The sequence below is a fragment of the Bactrocera tryoni genome, unplaced genomic scaffold, assembly GCF_016617805.1.
Source record: "Bactrocera tryoni isolate S06 unplaced genomic scaffold, CSIRO_BtryS06_freeze2 scaffold_11, whole genome shotgun sequence".
Taxonomy (NCBI): Eukaryota; Metazoa; Arthropoda; class Insecta; order Diptera; family Tephritidae; genus Bactrocera; species Bactrocera tryoni.
Genome location: NW_024395824.1, coordinates 1286850 through 1302179, shown reverse-complemented (window position 1 = coordinate 1302179; position 15330 = coordinate 1286850). Strand labels below are relative to the sequence as shown.

At 39.3% G+C, this 15330-nt stretch overlaps 1 protein-coding gene across 2 annotated transcripts; it reads left to right on the top strand.

The window, feature by feature from the left end:
* Positions 1-1645: 1645 nt before the first annotated feature.
* LOC120779689 (protein FAM200A-like) lies at positions 1646-2641 on the top strand. 2 transcript variants are annotated; one of them, XM_040112047.1, is made up of 3 exons: positions 1646-1779; positions 1844-1950; positions 2342-2641. In XM_040112047.1, exons 1-3 carry the CDS (start codon positions 1678-1680, stop codon positions 2352-2354), a joined length of 222 nt encoding a protein of 73 aa, XP_039967981.1. In that variant the 5' UTR covers positions 1646-1677; the 3' UTR covers positions 2355-2641. The 2 variants fall into 2 exon arrangements, with proteins under 2 accessions (XP_039967981.1, XP_039967980.1); XM_040112046.1 differs by having other exon boundaries at positions 1646-1950.
* The last annotated feature ends 12689 nt before the right edge of the window (positions 2642-15330 follow it).

The following is a 15330-nucleotide window of genomic DNA, read 5'->3' as shown; positions in this document are numbered from 1 at the left end:
ATCTTTAAGTTCTTTTTTTTCACTTGCGTACCTTTGGACTTTGCGGGAAATTGTTGTTGCGTTAGGTAGCAAATTTTCTACATCAACGTTCTCGCCATAAGTTGCACCGATCTTAATAAAGAATTTTACCAGTTTCGAGAAGCCAGAACCTTGCACTGCCGAAAATGGCCGGCAGTCTTCAATAATCCACGATGTACATCTTTCAATGGCCTCGTTTTTATCTGACGCTGTGACAGTTTTTAACTGTTGACCCTCTTTTATTTTCTTACAGCATGGGTGACGAACCAGATTAGATGTCTGACCTTTGCAATATTTTAACACTTTTAAACAAGAGCGACAGTACACGAAACCTTCTACTACAGTTTCATCTGGCTTTAATATTTCCGACAGAACGTTCCAGACGAAACTTCGGCCTTTGCGCCTACCAGGCAAGGTGTAGGTGCCATTGGAAATGTTCTCACAAACCGAATTTTCTATTGTTGTCATTATGAATTATAAAAAGTAAACAAAACAAACAAAACCACTAACCGTTGACAATCACTACGCAATAATAGCATGACTGCCTATTACACACATACATATTGTCAAATTTTGTGCACAATCGTGTGTAACTCGATCACATTCAATACGATCGGGTTAGAGTTTCAGCTCGTTCACAAACGAGTGTCAACTCGGCACTCTATTAAAACAAACAGATATGCTTGTGGTTCGAGTGTCGCGAAAGGCTCGTTCGTTTTGAACATATCTCCTAGCGATCAATACATGTATTCATACTGAAAAGTTTGATCAAACAAAATCAGAATGGACATTTGAGTGTGCACGAAAATGATATACCCGTTGCAGCTCTCTGATGCATGCATATATTTATGTCTTCATATTCTTGGGTATGTGAGACAGAGAACACAATAAAAATATAAGTTCAAGTTTTCACTTCTGCCTGCACTTCCGGATGCAACCCCCCTCGGTTTTATTTTTACTTATTTATTTTCCATATTAACAATTATTTTTGATTTTTTAGTTTACGTTATCGTCAAAGCGTGTTTTTTAGTTTTTTGTAGTATATTTTTACTGTTGGTGTTTATTTCTTTGTTATTTGCATACAACTTTTGATTATACTTAATTTCGGTGTGCAAAGGTTCCGCGTCCTTAATTTTTATTGACTGTTCATTTGTATATTGTTTGGTTTATTTTGAGGCATCCAGTGTCAACGAATCAACATTATTAGCTAGCCACAAAGTCGCATATCGAGTTGCTAAAGCAGGGGAACCACATACAATTGCCGAAAATCTTATTTTGCCAGCGGCACTCGATATGGTTGAAATTATGGTCAGTAAGCAGGAGGCAAACAAATTAAGAAAAATACCACTTTCTGACAATACTATTTCACGCAGAATAAACGATATGGCCAAGGATATTCAAGAACAAGTAGTCGAAAAATTAAAGAATAGCCAACATTTTGCTTTGCAGTTCGATGAATCTACAGATGTTACCGACTGTGCACAGTTTGTAGTATTTGTGCGCTTTGAAGCAGATGACAGTATTACGTAAGAAATCTTATTTTGCAAAGCACTTCTTGCAAACACTACTGGCCAGTGTCTATATGTTTTTAGAAAGCACTTGCGACTACGATATTGATTGAAAAAATGTATCGCTATTTGTAGCGATGGCGCTAAAGCTATGACTGGCAAAAATAGCGGACTCATTGCAAAATTAAAATCGATAATACCAAACATATCCTGGACACACTGTTCTCTTCATCGACAGGCTCTAGCTGCTAAGGTAGTACCTTCCGCTTTAAATGACGTGCTCAAGGAGGTAATAAAAACTGTGAATTCTATCAAAGGTAAAGCTTTGCAAACCCGGCTATTCAGAATCGTTTGTGAAAATATGGGCTCGCTTCATCAAAATCTCCTTTATCACACAGAGGTCAGGTGGCTATCCAAGGGAAAGGTATTGACAAGAGTTCTGGAACTGAGAGCTGAATTGTTAATGTTCTTACAAGATGCAAAATCAGAATATGCTTACCGTTTTTCCGACCCTATTTGGCTCTTGAAATTAGCATTTTTGGCAGATCTTTTTAGCCACCTTAACAATTGGAACAAGAACCTTCAGGGAAGAGAAGAAAATATTTTAACAGCTAAAGATAAAGTAAAAGCATTTCACGCAAAACTTCGTTTGTGGTCGACCTCTCTGCAAAACAAAATGTTTGAGTCTTTTCCGTGTGTTCAGAAGATTGTTGAAGATAATGCATCAGACCAAAGTTTTGGAGTATCGGCTCATATTCCTTGCATGATACAAAGCTTGCATAATTTACAAGAGAAACTTTTGACATACTTTCCAGACTTTCACTCTGAAGCTGACAATGGGCGTAGATGGATTTTAAATCCCTTTTTGGACAAATCAATAGATCTAGCTGATGTCAACACAAAAATGAAAGAATGTCTTCTAGAATTAGCTACTGATGGCATGCTTAAAATGGAATTTTATTCGCAAAGTGTCGACGTATTTTGGATGAAAATAAAACCATTCGCCACTTCATACTTGTGTGAACTGACATTTTCTTCATTGGTAGACATTAAAACTAAAAAGAGAAATGGACTGCAATTAGAAAATGATTTAATTATTAATGTTTCAAAAATAACACGACAATTTGATAAACTAATGAAAAATAAACAAGCACATCTTTCTCATTAAAATTGTGTTTTCGTTGTGTAAGAACCTCGACTTTTTCTTTCAGCTGGCGACCCCCCTTGTAAGATTTCGCGACACCCTTAGGGCAATGAGAGCAATGGCTTGGGCGTCACTTATTTTGAGAACACAGACGAAAGAAGTTGACAGGCGACTTGCTGTGCTTTGGTGAATAAGGAAATTATGGAAGAAGAAGATGCACCATCATCTCCGGTGCCATTACCTTTTCTCCTCCATCAAAAGTGGGATGTGCCTCGCCACAAAATTTATCAAACGATCAGTGGCGTGCGTTTTTTGAAGCGCAAAACAAAACTTTTCCCAGAATGGCGATGCAACCCAGCAACAAAGTAACGCTTCTAAAGTTTTCTCCCGATACTGGGAATGCAGATGCCACTGCTTGGTGTAAAACCGTCGATATAATCATGGCAGGGAACATGTTGGATGGTAGAGCTCTCGTCAAGGCGCTAAGTAACTTATTGGAAGGAGGAGCATCTTAATGGATATCTCAGACCTGCTACAGTGGAATAAAGTGGTACTAATTCCGAGAACTATTCATTCAAAAATATGAAGGTGTAGAGACGCCAGCTGCTATATTTTTAAATATGTTCAGCAGCATACCAAGGCCAAGTGAGTGTGTGCCTGTGTACGCCAGTAGATATGTAACGGCGCATTGCCAAAATGGAAAATTTTGAGTAAAGAAGGAATTGCTGTATCGGTCGTGCTGGCGCATGCTGCGCAAATAGACAAAGGGCTGCAGCGATTATTATTTTCGACATACATCAAAACCCGAAGTGAACTGCATCAACAATTGCGGGCCTATGCGTTTGGTAAGCGCAATGGCTGCGAGACATCAGACTGTACCAGTGCCCCAGAACGGAAGAAGCAGAGAACGTCGTGGTAAGGAAAGTGTCACTCTTGCGGCAAACCTGGCTATAAGATGGCAGAATGTCGAAGCAGAAAATCTAGAGACGATAGTGACCCAAAATTCAACTCGACTCACAGCAACACCACATCGAAGAGAGATGTGTCAACCATACAAGTGCGGCCAGCTAGGCCATATTGCAACCAAATGTACGGCAGCTTCGTCGTCAAGCAAACGCAATACGTATGAAAAGCGAGTGGATGTGTGCAGCATCGTCGATCCAAAGGGGATCATGTACTTACTAATTGAGTCCGTTCCATACTTTTATGATTCAGGGACAGAGTGTTCCCTATTAAAAGAAAAACTAGCTAATAAGTTCATGGGCAAGAGGATGAATAATACTGTACTTATAAGCGGGGTAGGTGAGGGTTCAGTAACATGTTCAATGCAAATTCTTGCTACTGTAAAGGTATTTGAGCTTTCAATTGAGATTTTGTTTCACGAAATTTTCAAAATTAATATTGTCAATACAAGTTAAGCGTAGAAGAAAAATTATTAGTGAGAGGTAAAATACAAGAACTTCTGGTAGCTAAAGTCATACGTCCAAACTGTTCCCCTTTCGCAAGTCCAATGTTATATTATGTTCGGACCGACAACGAAAACATGTTTTCGTGGGAAAAACTGGTTTTCGCACGAAAGCTTGTGTTTTCGTCCATGTAAAATCTGTCAAACGAAAACACAGTTTTCGCTGAAAACTTCTTGAAAACTTACATTCCACTCATTATAATCGGTGCCTGCTCTAGTTTAATCGATTTTTTTGGAAGACATATTTTGCCGGCCCTAAATTGTCACTTGATATTTGTTCACATTCCATATAAAAATACAGCTGTCAATTGATATTAATTTCAAAAATGGAAAACAAAAATATAAGAAAAGAAATTGTTGGAGTGATAGGGCAGAAGCCCTACTAATTGAATTGTGGCAGAGCAAAATAAGTGCTTTTCGCGGTCCTAGGAAAAACAACCACATAGTGGAGGAAATGGCAATGGAGATGCAGCAACAAGGTGTGCATTTCACGGCGAGTAAAATAAAATCGAAATTTCACAGAGATATAGGTATGTAATTAAATAAAATTAAGAAAAAATAGAGTTTTTACATATATATCTTGTTTTACAGGAAAGAGAAGACAGCAGTCGAGTGAACTGGCGGTTCTCCCTCGCAGTGGCCACTTTATGATAACATGAGAGCCGTACTGTTGCCGTACGTCAGCTACAACGCCGAGAGCTTAGTGGAGGAAAGTTTTAAAAGTAAGAAACATTTGTTTTGTAATTCAATTTATTATTTATATTTACATACATATATACATTTTTAAAAAGGTTCTACTAACTCCGAACCACTCTAAATTTCGGTGGAAACGGCTTCGTCTTCTACATTCGTTGCTGCATCTCCATTGTCATCGCCGGTTTGCCTACCATCGCCCTCATCTATGCCGATGTCGCCAAGCGATACTTCTTCGCTACCAGTACCGTCTCCCGAGCCGAGTGATGCTATTAATAAAAGAAGGAATCATTTTCAGAGCAAAAAAATTTGAACAAATTGAAAAACAGCTCGAGAAAGCTAGTCAGCAATCCATTGAAACCAGCAAAGAAATTAAGGACTTAACAAAAAAAATGGTTGAAAATGATAATAAAAAAACCGAAATGATGGAACAATATATAAAAGATTCTAAAGAAACAAATGAACGATTACTTCAATTTCTAAATAAATAAAAAAATTAATGAATATAAGTATTTTCTGTTTAATAATATATGTTTAACGTTGATATATAAAATTGAATTTTGTTTGGTGTGTACAACTTTATCTTAGATTTAATGTATATGTAATTGTGTAAAATGTAGATATTGTGATACAATATGTACATGTACTTACCAAAATATGTACAAAGTGCTGTCCGAATCATTTCTCCATTAATTGGGTCGTCAGATGCATATGAAATATCACACGGATTCTGGCGTCTAGTCTCCAACTCTTCCAAAGCGCGTAACCATTTAGTGTTTAGCGTGTCGTTGTTATAATTTAAAAAATTGTGAAGGACGCAACATGCTTTTATTATGGAGTTGGCATTCCGTACAGAGTTGTCAATTCCTTTTCCGATGCGGCGAAAGTGGGCCTTGAGGTGTCCAAAAGCATTTTCGACAACTCTACGTGTTTTCGAAAGAGCGTAGTTGAATACCTTCTCACCATTATTTTGATTTACGCTAAATGGATACGGTTTCATTAGTTGTTTGCTAAATCGAAAAGCCGAATCCCCAATAATGAATACTGCACATTTACGCCTGAAATTTTTCTCTGTTTAGAGGCAACATTTTAAAAGAGGATGGCTGCAGTAATCTTCAGATTTCGGTGCAAAATTCCAGTAAAATTTCGCAAACCGCAGATTTTCCTACACCGAACATGTTGGCGATACTACGATACTCTGCAGATGACCCTAAAGCAAATAATGTTATAGCCACTCTTTTCTCGATAGGAATAGCTTTTCGGTAATTTGTATCCATTTTTTGTAACGGGCGGAGGGTGTCACATAATTTATCAAAGGAACTTCGGTTCATGCGAAAGTTCTCTTTAAAAAAAGCAGATCCGTTTCGTTGGCAATCGTGTTCCCAAAACTGATTCTTACGTTGCTGGAATTAATAATATATAATTGAAAGCTTTTGCACCAATAGGAACATATACACACTTTTGTCCTTTATTAAATCTAATACGATTAGATATTGTTTCTTTAACTCGGCTATCTTTTTTGCCAAGGCATGGTGCTGAGTAGTAAGACATTTCAAGAGTTCTCTTGAATAATTGTCGATGGGCAGGATATTTATTTGGCTTCTTAAAGCCAATGCTTTCGCAATTAACATCTTTTTCTCAGAATTCTAAAAAACACGATCTTTAGTAATAATTATAAGCAAATATTAAGGATTTCAAAACTTACCATTCTCGTTGCTCAAATGTAAACAAACAAATAAATTTGTGAGCTGTCAGTGAAAACTCAGCGAAAACACAAATTGTCGGTCCGAACGACTTACGTTCCACAACATACAAATGTGTTTTCAAAATGTTTTCAATGTCGGTCCGAACATAGTATTACTGTTTAAAAAAAAGATGGCAGAGATCGTTTATGTATCGATTATTGTGAATTAAATGCCAATACGGTCCCTGATAAATTTCCGTTGCCCAACTGATAGACTGCGTGGTAGCAAGTATTTTACAAGTCTTGATATGGCGAGTGGCTTTTACCAGGTACCAATCCATCCCGACTCAATAGAACGCACAGCATTCGTTACAACTGAAGGCCAATATAAATTTACAGCCTTGCCCTTTGGTTTGAAGAACGCTTCATCTGTGTTTCATGCGAGCCTTGGGCGAAGTGGCGTATGCGATTTTTTACATTGACGATGTTTCAATTGTTGCTAGCACTAAAAGGAGGTATTTAATAGGCTTAAGGAGGTACTGCAAAGGTTGTCCAATGCCGGGTTTTCTTAAAATATAAATAAGTTTTCTTTCTTGCAGTCAAGCGTTGAATATTTAGGTTATAAAATTGAAAATGGTGACATAAGACCAAAACCGCGAAAAATTCAGGCATTAGCCGCATTGCCATTTCCACAGACGATTACGAAACTGAAAGAGTTTATTGGCTTGTCTTCCTACTTTCGACGATTTGTTCCTCGATTTTCTGAATTAATGAAACCCTTGTATTCAAAAAACAGCAACATTGAGTGGCAAGAGAAGCATGAGCAGGTGCGCCAAGAAATAATAGCGGCATTGGTTAGTGATTCGGTTCTCATTATTTATGACCCACAGCAACCAATTGAACTCCACACTGACGTTAGATGGCTATGGTGCAATATTAATGCACAAGGTAAACGGTAAAACAAGAGTCATAGAGTATTTTAGCAAGTGTACTACGGGAACTGGAGACGTTGGCTGTGTACAAACACTTTCGCCATTATTTACATGGTCGTCCATTTGTTGTATTTACGGATTGTAATTCACTCAAAACTAGTCATCACAAACAAGAGTTGACGCCAAGGGTCCATCGGTGGTGGGCATATTTTCAATCCTTTGAGTTTGAGGCAGAATATAGAAAAGGAAATAGTATGGCACATGTAGATTTCCTTTCGCGCAATCCGCTCTCAATTGTCAAGCCTACTAAAACAACCAAAATAACTGTGGTATGCATATGCATGCCAGATATTACAGATAACTGGCTACTCGCTAGACGCAGATATTTTGGACTTAGTAACAAAGTTGCAAAATAACGAACATGAAGACGCTAAAACATATGAAATGCGATCAAGCATGTTGTATAGGGTGATACAAAGAAACGGACGAAGCCGATGCCTGCCGGTAATACCGATCGGTGATAAATCATGTACATGAGGCCATAATGCACTTAGAATAGGAGTAAACGTTAGATAAGGTAATACGCAGTATTGGTTTCCGAATATGTTTAAATACATCCGAAAATGTGTTGAAAATTGCATCACATGCAAGCTTTCAAAGTCAACTTCGGGAACTCCACCCCATACCTACAATTGCGTTGAAAATTCAAGTGAAGTGGTTGTTTTTTTGGTGCGGTCCTGGGGTTTTGTCAGGAATTCCTAGTTTTTCACACCAATAGTTAGCAATTTCTTTGCTGAGACTTTTCGAAAGCTAAAAGAACTAAACGGACACTAAATCTGCAAGTTAAGATAGGTACAATTTGTATTTTTGAATTAAAATTCATTTGCACTTACCCGCATATATTTTGTGTTTTTTTTTATTCAAAACATATTATTTTTCCCCTGAAAACAGCAATCCTAACAAAACGCGTGCCAATATTTTTGCATTGCCGTTTTTGTTTTGATCATTCAGCTGTTCTCCTTTTTGTTTCTCCTTTTTCATATTCCCTTTGGTTTTGGCATTGCCAACCACAAAAAATATAAGCAATATTTTAGGGGCAGTGACTGAACATACTTATTGTCAATAGCTTCCAACTACTTTCTCATTGAGGTATGGCCTCTGAGAATAGTAGTGGATGCACCCCGGAGAATCCATTTAGAAGGAACTCAAGAATTATGAGAACGCCTCCTAATGGAAAAAGTGAGCTATCCACCACTGCTGGATCAAAAAGAGAATGCGAAAATGCCAACCACATAATTGAAGGAGGCAAGCTCTCCGAAAAAATGCAAGTAGCGAAACTACCCAAAACTTTAACCAGTTGGGTAGTAAAATAAAAGAACTGGAGAACATGATGGCTAGCCAAAGGCACATAAACCAGGCTATGCGCGACCTAGTAAGCAACATAGTGGCGCTACACGCTAAGGCTGAGAGAAGCAGAAACCTACCTAAAAGAACTATGGTAGGGAAAGCATCCCAGGTTTCCCCAATGGCTAAGGAGGTAAATACCCCGAAAAGGATGCGTGAGACAATAGGCTTTCTACCTCACTCTTAGAAGCCGAAAAATACAAATAAAATGGAGCAGCCCACCTACAGCGAGGCAGCGAAATTGATTTAAGCAAATACAACGGTTAGACCCAGCGCAGGCGAAGCTTGGGTGGACGTTGTTAAAAAGCGAAGACCACTCGAAAAGAAAATTAGATCGAGGCCAGAAGCCATCATACTTACGAAAAAGGATGGAGCATCATACGCGGATATTCTCCTGAAAATAAAAGGTGACAGTGGCTTAAAGGAATTGGGCTCAAGCGTCACGTACATAAGAAAAACGTTGGAAGGAGACCTGCTATTAGAGCTGAAAAACCAAGCGGATAAGAGAGCCGAAGCGTTCCAAAGTGCCTTAGAAGGAGTGGTCGGTGAAATGGCTGTGATACAGCCCAAAACCCACAACGTTATGACTATTTGCAAGGATTTGGATGAAATAACTTCTCCAGAAGAGGTTTGCGAAGCCATTCAAAAAGAGTGTGGAATAAAAAATCTGGGAAAAATAAACGTTAAGAGTATGCGAAAGACCCGAAGCGGTACTCAAAAAGCTGTTTTATGCCTGCGCGCCCAGGATGCCAAGACTACGCTCAAGGTAGGCAAAATAAGGATCGGGTGGACTGTATGACGCCTCCGGGAACAGTCCCCTATTCCCCTTCAGGTGTTTCCATCTGGGGCACATGGCACACAAATGTTCCAACCCCGTGGACAGGTCGTGTTTATGTGCACGTTGTGGAGCCGGTGGACATGTAGCGAAGTCATGTACTAACAATCCAAGCTGCATGCTTTGCAAAGGAGCACACTCGGTATCTCGAAATGGCGAAATCGTTAGGGAAATGAGGATAATACAATTAAACCTAAATCATTGCGTAGCAGCACAAGAGCTACTAAAACAGACAGTATTTGAAAAAAACATTGATGTCGCCTTTCTAAGCGAACAATACTCTCAGCGTTCGGAAAGCACCTGGACTACAGACATATCTGGCAAGGCTGCAATATGGTCACGTAAAGGACAACCATTTATGTCTCGCTCCGGAGGTCATAATTTTTTCACATGGGCAAATATACGAGGCATATACTTTGTTAGTTGCTATGCTCCACCCAGTGCATCAATTAAAGATTTTGAAGACTTCCTCCTGGAACTTGCTCTAGAAACCAAAGACAAATCGCCAATTATAATCGCAGGTGACTTCAATGCGTGGTCGACCGCTTGGGGTAGTAGGCGCACAAGCCATCGTGCGCGTCTGATACTTGAATTCCTCGGCCAAACGAATCTTACGATCTTGAAACAAAGGCTCTATAATCGACCTCATGTTCGCCAACGACGCTCTTAGCAGGCGGGCGGTGACGGACATATTTACATATAGTGATCACATGGCTGTTATTGCTGAAGTCTCTTATGCCGGAGGAACGGAACGCCGCAGCAGGAGCACATGCCAAAAACGAAACTGCAAACAAAACGATTTTGATGCCGAACTTTTTGAGGTGGTCTGGAGTTCAGCAAATATACAAGGAGAAGATGCCATGCACTTGGTATCCTCAGTGCGAAAAGAACTGTTCCCAGCATGCGACGCAACCATGCGTAGTACAGTCCACCACAACAACCGGAAGCCAGCGTTTTGGTGGAATAAAGAAATAGCTGGACTTAGAAAGCTCTGCCATTCAGCTAGACGCCGCCTACAACGAAATCAACCGGAAGAAAATGAAAGCAGTCTCAGACAAATATTTAAAAGTCAGAAGAAACTTCTAAAATCAGCCATTGGCTGCAGTAAAAAGAAGTATTTTGAAAAACTCTGTGAGGAAGCAAACGAAGACTCCTGGGGAACAGCATACAAAATCCGTATATCTAAATTTAAAAATAAGGCACATCAACCCAAAAGCGCATCTGTTATGAGAAATATCGTGGAAACCTTGTTCCCAAAACACCACACTATTTCTTATGCTAAGCCCCGAACCGAAGTCGTAGAGCCACCACTGCTAGTTAGTGAAGAAGAAATATTGGCCATAACCGAAAAAATTAAAAGCAGCAAAGCGCCTGGATTAGATGGTATACCACACAGAGCATTAAAGGAAGCCATGACTTTGAAACCAAAATTATTCGCAGAAATGTATAATGCCCGCTTAAAAGAAGGAATATTTCCCGACCCATGGAAAGTCCAGCGTTTGGTTCTACTCCCTAAACCAAAAAAGCCTCCGGATGAACCTTCATCATATCGACCTCTGTGCATGCTTGACACTATTGGCAAAGTATATGAAAGCATAGTAAGAAACCGCTTGGAGTTAGTAATTCAGAAAGCCGGCGGATTATCAGAAAGACAATACAGCTTTATGAAAAAGAGGTCTGTCATTGACGCTTTATACGATGTCGTTGATACCGCAGTAAGTGGCAAGCGATGGAAAGGCGGAACAAAAAAATATTGTGCGCTGATCACCCTGGATGCCTTCAACTCTGCAAATGGGCAAACATAATCAAGGCTCTGTACGACATGTGCGCTCCTCAATATCTTATGGAAATTGTCATAAGTTATTTTGAAAACAGGCGACTTTTATTCAATACAGATGAAGGCACCAAGAGCTACTCTATCTCGAGTGGAGTACCGCAAGGCTCGGTACAAGGCCCCCTTTTATGGAACATAATGTATGATGGGGTACTAAGGAGACACCAACTGAAAGCTATTAAATTAGTTGCATACGCAGACGACCTTATTGTGGTAGCAGTTGCTAAACACCTCGATGACCTCCGGAGCAAATGCAACGAGTGCATAAACGGTTTGCGCCAATGGTTCTCCTCAATGAGTTTAGAACTGGCGGAGCAGAAGACTGAAGTGTTGCTCATAAGTACAAGAAAAGTGGAGGAAAGTATTTCTCTCACCATAGGGGAGTGTCAGATTCATTCACAGCCACACCTAAAATATTTGGGAGTAATAGTAGACTCAAGGCTCAAATTTAAGGACCACCTAGAATACACTGCGGGTAAAGCGAACAAAATCCTGAATGCCTTATCAAGAATGATGGCAAATAAAAGCTGCGTGCGTTAAACACAGCACACAGGCTGTCGGCACTAAGAGTTATCAGTGCTTTCCGAACAATTTCAAGCGATGCTGCTGAGGTAATAGCCAGTATGATGCCCATTGACATCTAGGGTGACGAATACGAGCGAGTGTACAAATTATCAGAGCCAACTACAGGATCCAAAAGAAGTGAGAGATTGAAAAGCTTAACTGTATAAAAGCAGCGGTGGCAAACTTCACTCAAAGGGCGGTTGACCTACAGACTCATACCGGATATCCGTTCCTGGATCGACAGACAACATGGGGACCTGGATTTCCACCTAACCCAAATACTAAGAGGACATGGATGCTTTAGAAGCTATCTGTACAGATTCCAGCACGACATTAGTCCGAATTGTCCGTCGTGTTCAGAGTGCTGTGAAGACTCTGATCATGTTTTCTTTTATTGCCCGCGCTTTATAAGTGCAAGGGAAAAACTTAAAACTACACTCGGTGTTAGTTTTAGGGTGGAAAATTTGACGACACTCATGTGTCAGTCCACTGAGAACTGGAGACACTGGTTGACAAAAAATTGACTTACACCTGATAGCGATTGGTGCCAGCCGTGCGAATGGACAGATAGAGCGCGTTATGAGTACCATGAAGGCAATGTTGACAGCAGTTGAGACTAGTAAGCGATCGTGGCAATATGCTTTAAAAGAGGTGCAGTTGGCTATGAATTGCAGGGCCAATAGAGTTACAAAAATTATTCCGTTAGAGTTATTGAGGCAAGACCAATGGACATGATGCCAATGGTATAAGAAGAAGATATCGACTTAGAGGGTGTTAGGCAGTGCAAAATATAAGGTACCATAGACTCGAATTGAGTGTGCGTGGGAGCGTTGCAGTGTGTGCAGCAAGAGCCTGAGTATGTAAAGTAAATGTAAGTAAAGTGATGAAGAAATGTAGAGAGAGAGTTATGGTACGAAGAAAAAACAAGAGAAGTGGTGTGGCAAGAGATATGTTTGATAAAAAAAAAGTTGAGGCAAGGGACGCCATTGTAATACAATGTACTAAAAATTTTCGATTTATATTGGAAGGCAATGTTTAATTGATGTCAGATAGAAATAAACAAAACATAAAATGTTAAATTAAAATGTAATCTATATATAGTAAATAAAAATGAATCGCCAAACTGTATGTACGCTCATAACTTTCATACGACTGAACCAAATTTGATAATTTTTTTTTAATGTTTGTTGAGGTTCAAGGATGGTTTTTACGGAGAGAAAAATTCGAATAATTGCCGGAAAACCCCTAAAAACAGCCCTTTTCTTTTTCCCATAAAAACGAATGAATGTTTGTTTGTAAGTAACGCTAAGAGAACGGCTGAACCAATCTTGATGAAATTTTCAGAGGTTGTTCGTTGTAGATCAAGGAAAGTTTAGAAATAAAAATACCTTATACTTTTCATGAAGAAAAGACGGAAAATTTAATAATTCCAACAAGTAAAATTTTTTTTAAATTTTTGTTTGTTTTGTTTTTCATCATTTTGATTTGTAAATTATTTGAATCATTCATTTCGGTATGTCAGCCCAAGGCGAGGCAAGACAAGAAGTACTTCCAGGATGCGGTGACAAACGTGCGGAATTATTGATCGCGGTCAATCAGCAAGCGATCGTCACGATGTCACAGCATGACTTTTCAAACAACAGTTACGATGTTTGATTGACTATATCTTGAAGCAACGTATATGTGGTGCTGTTAGATGCTAGATGTACTTTGTTAAGTGGCAAAAGCGAGGTTTTCCGCATTCTTCTTTTGATGATGGTTACACCAGATCAAATTGATGAAATCGTTTCTGCGGAAATTCTTGATGTAGAGAAAGATCCAGTATTGTACGAAGTGGTGGAAACCAATATGGTTTATTTTTTCCGTTTGTATGTCTGACAATAAATGCATGAAACACTATCCAAGTGCTTTTCTTTCGGAAACACAAACTGGAAATGATGGATATGAACTCTATCGGCGTCGCTCACCAGATAACAGAACATTCAGCAATCAACTTACAAGAGTTAATATCGAAGTTGACAACATATGGATCGTACTATATTCACCATTATTGTCTAATTCACATTCAAAACTCATACCAATATTTAATATTGCAGGTTGATGAAATCGATTAAATACGTTTGTAAGTACGTCACCAAAGGAAGCAACATGGCGATTATTGGTCTTGAACGATACGATCGATACGTGAACTGCAATAAAGCGCTTTGTCGGAAATTTACTTTTGCAATTCATGAACGTTTTCCGACTGTTGTGCGTCTCGCAGTTAATTTGGAGAATGGCCAAAGAGTGTATTTCAACCCAAAGAATACAGTACAGCCAGTGGAAACATGGCCAGCAACAAAATTAAGATTGACATCCAGATGTGTTCTCAGCTAATGCATTAGGACGAATTTACACAATCCACCCGAAAAACGACGATTGCTTCTACCTTCGCTTGCTATTGATTAATGTACGCGGTTAAACTTCGCTAAAAATTGGAAATGGTAGAATTTCGGTTGATACTTCCGGTGGTTCGATATCAATTCCATCTTCCCTTTATCAATTCACGAAAGATGAACTAATCACAAATGTTCGGACATTGGCCAAATTATCGTAACTACGATTCCTTAAGTGCACGCGCAATGTTAGCTGCCAAAAATACCGATGTTGCTGACTTAAACTGGAAGAATCTTAGTCAAATTCCGGGAGACTTGCGCTCATACAAATCGATCGATCGTCTTGACAATGAAGACGACGCCGTGAATTATCTAGTGGTATTTCTAAGTTCTTTGAACAGGCTTGGTATGCCACCGCATCATTTGCGTTTCAAAGTAGGATCGGCCGTTATTATGTTTCGCACTCATCATGCCCCGAAACTGTGTATTGGAACCCGACTGATTGTGACGCACCTATCGAATACAATACACGACCGTGGCGTGGTCACGAGTTGGAAAACCTTCTTTTCTGTACACCTGAACTGAAACCAAAAAATTTTGTTTATCAAGCTGTGTTACGTTGAAAAAAAAATTAAATGATACATTTAACTTTCTTTTCATTTCAAAACACATAATTTCACGCAGGACGATGGCTGCGGGGTCAGCTTGTAAAATAAATAAAATACTAATAATACTACACATTACTAGATTACTCTTATGTTAAGTTATATTGAGAAGCATGACACGCGAGGATGCGCGCAGGTCAGGAAGGCCGTGTTGCAGAATCATAAGATCATATACATAAGTCAATTTCAAATGTAACGAAAATCATGTT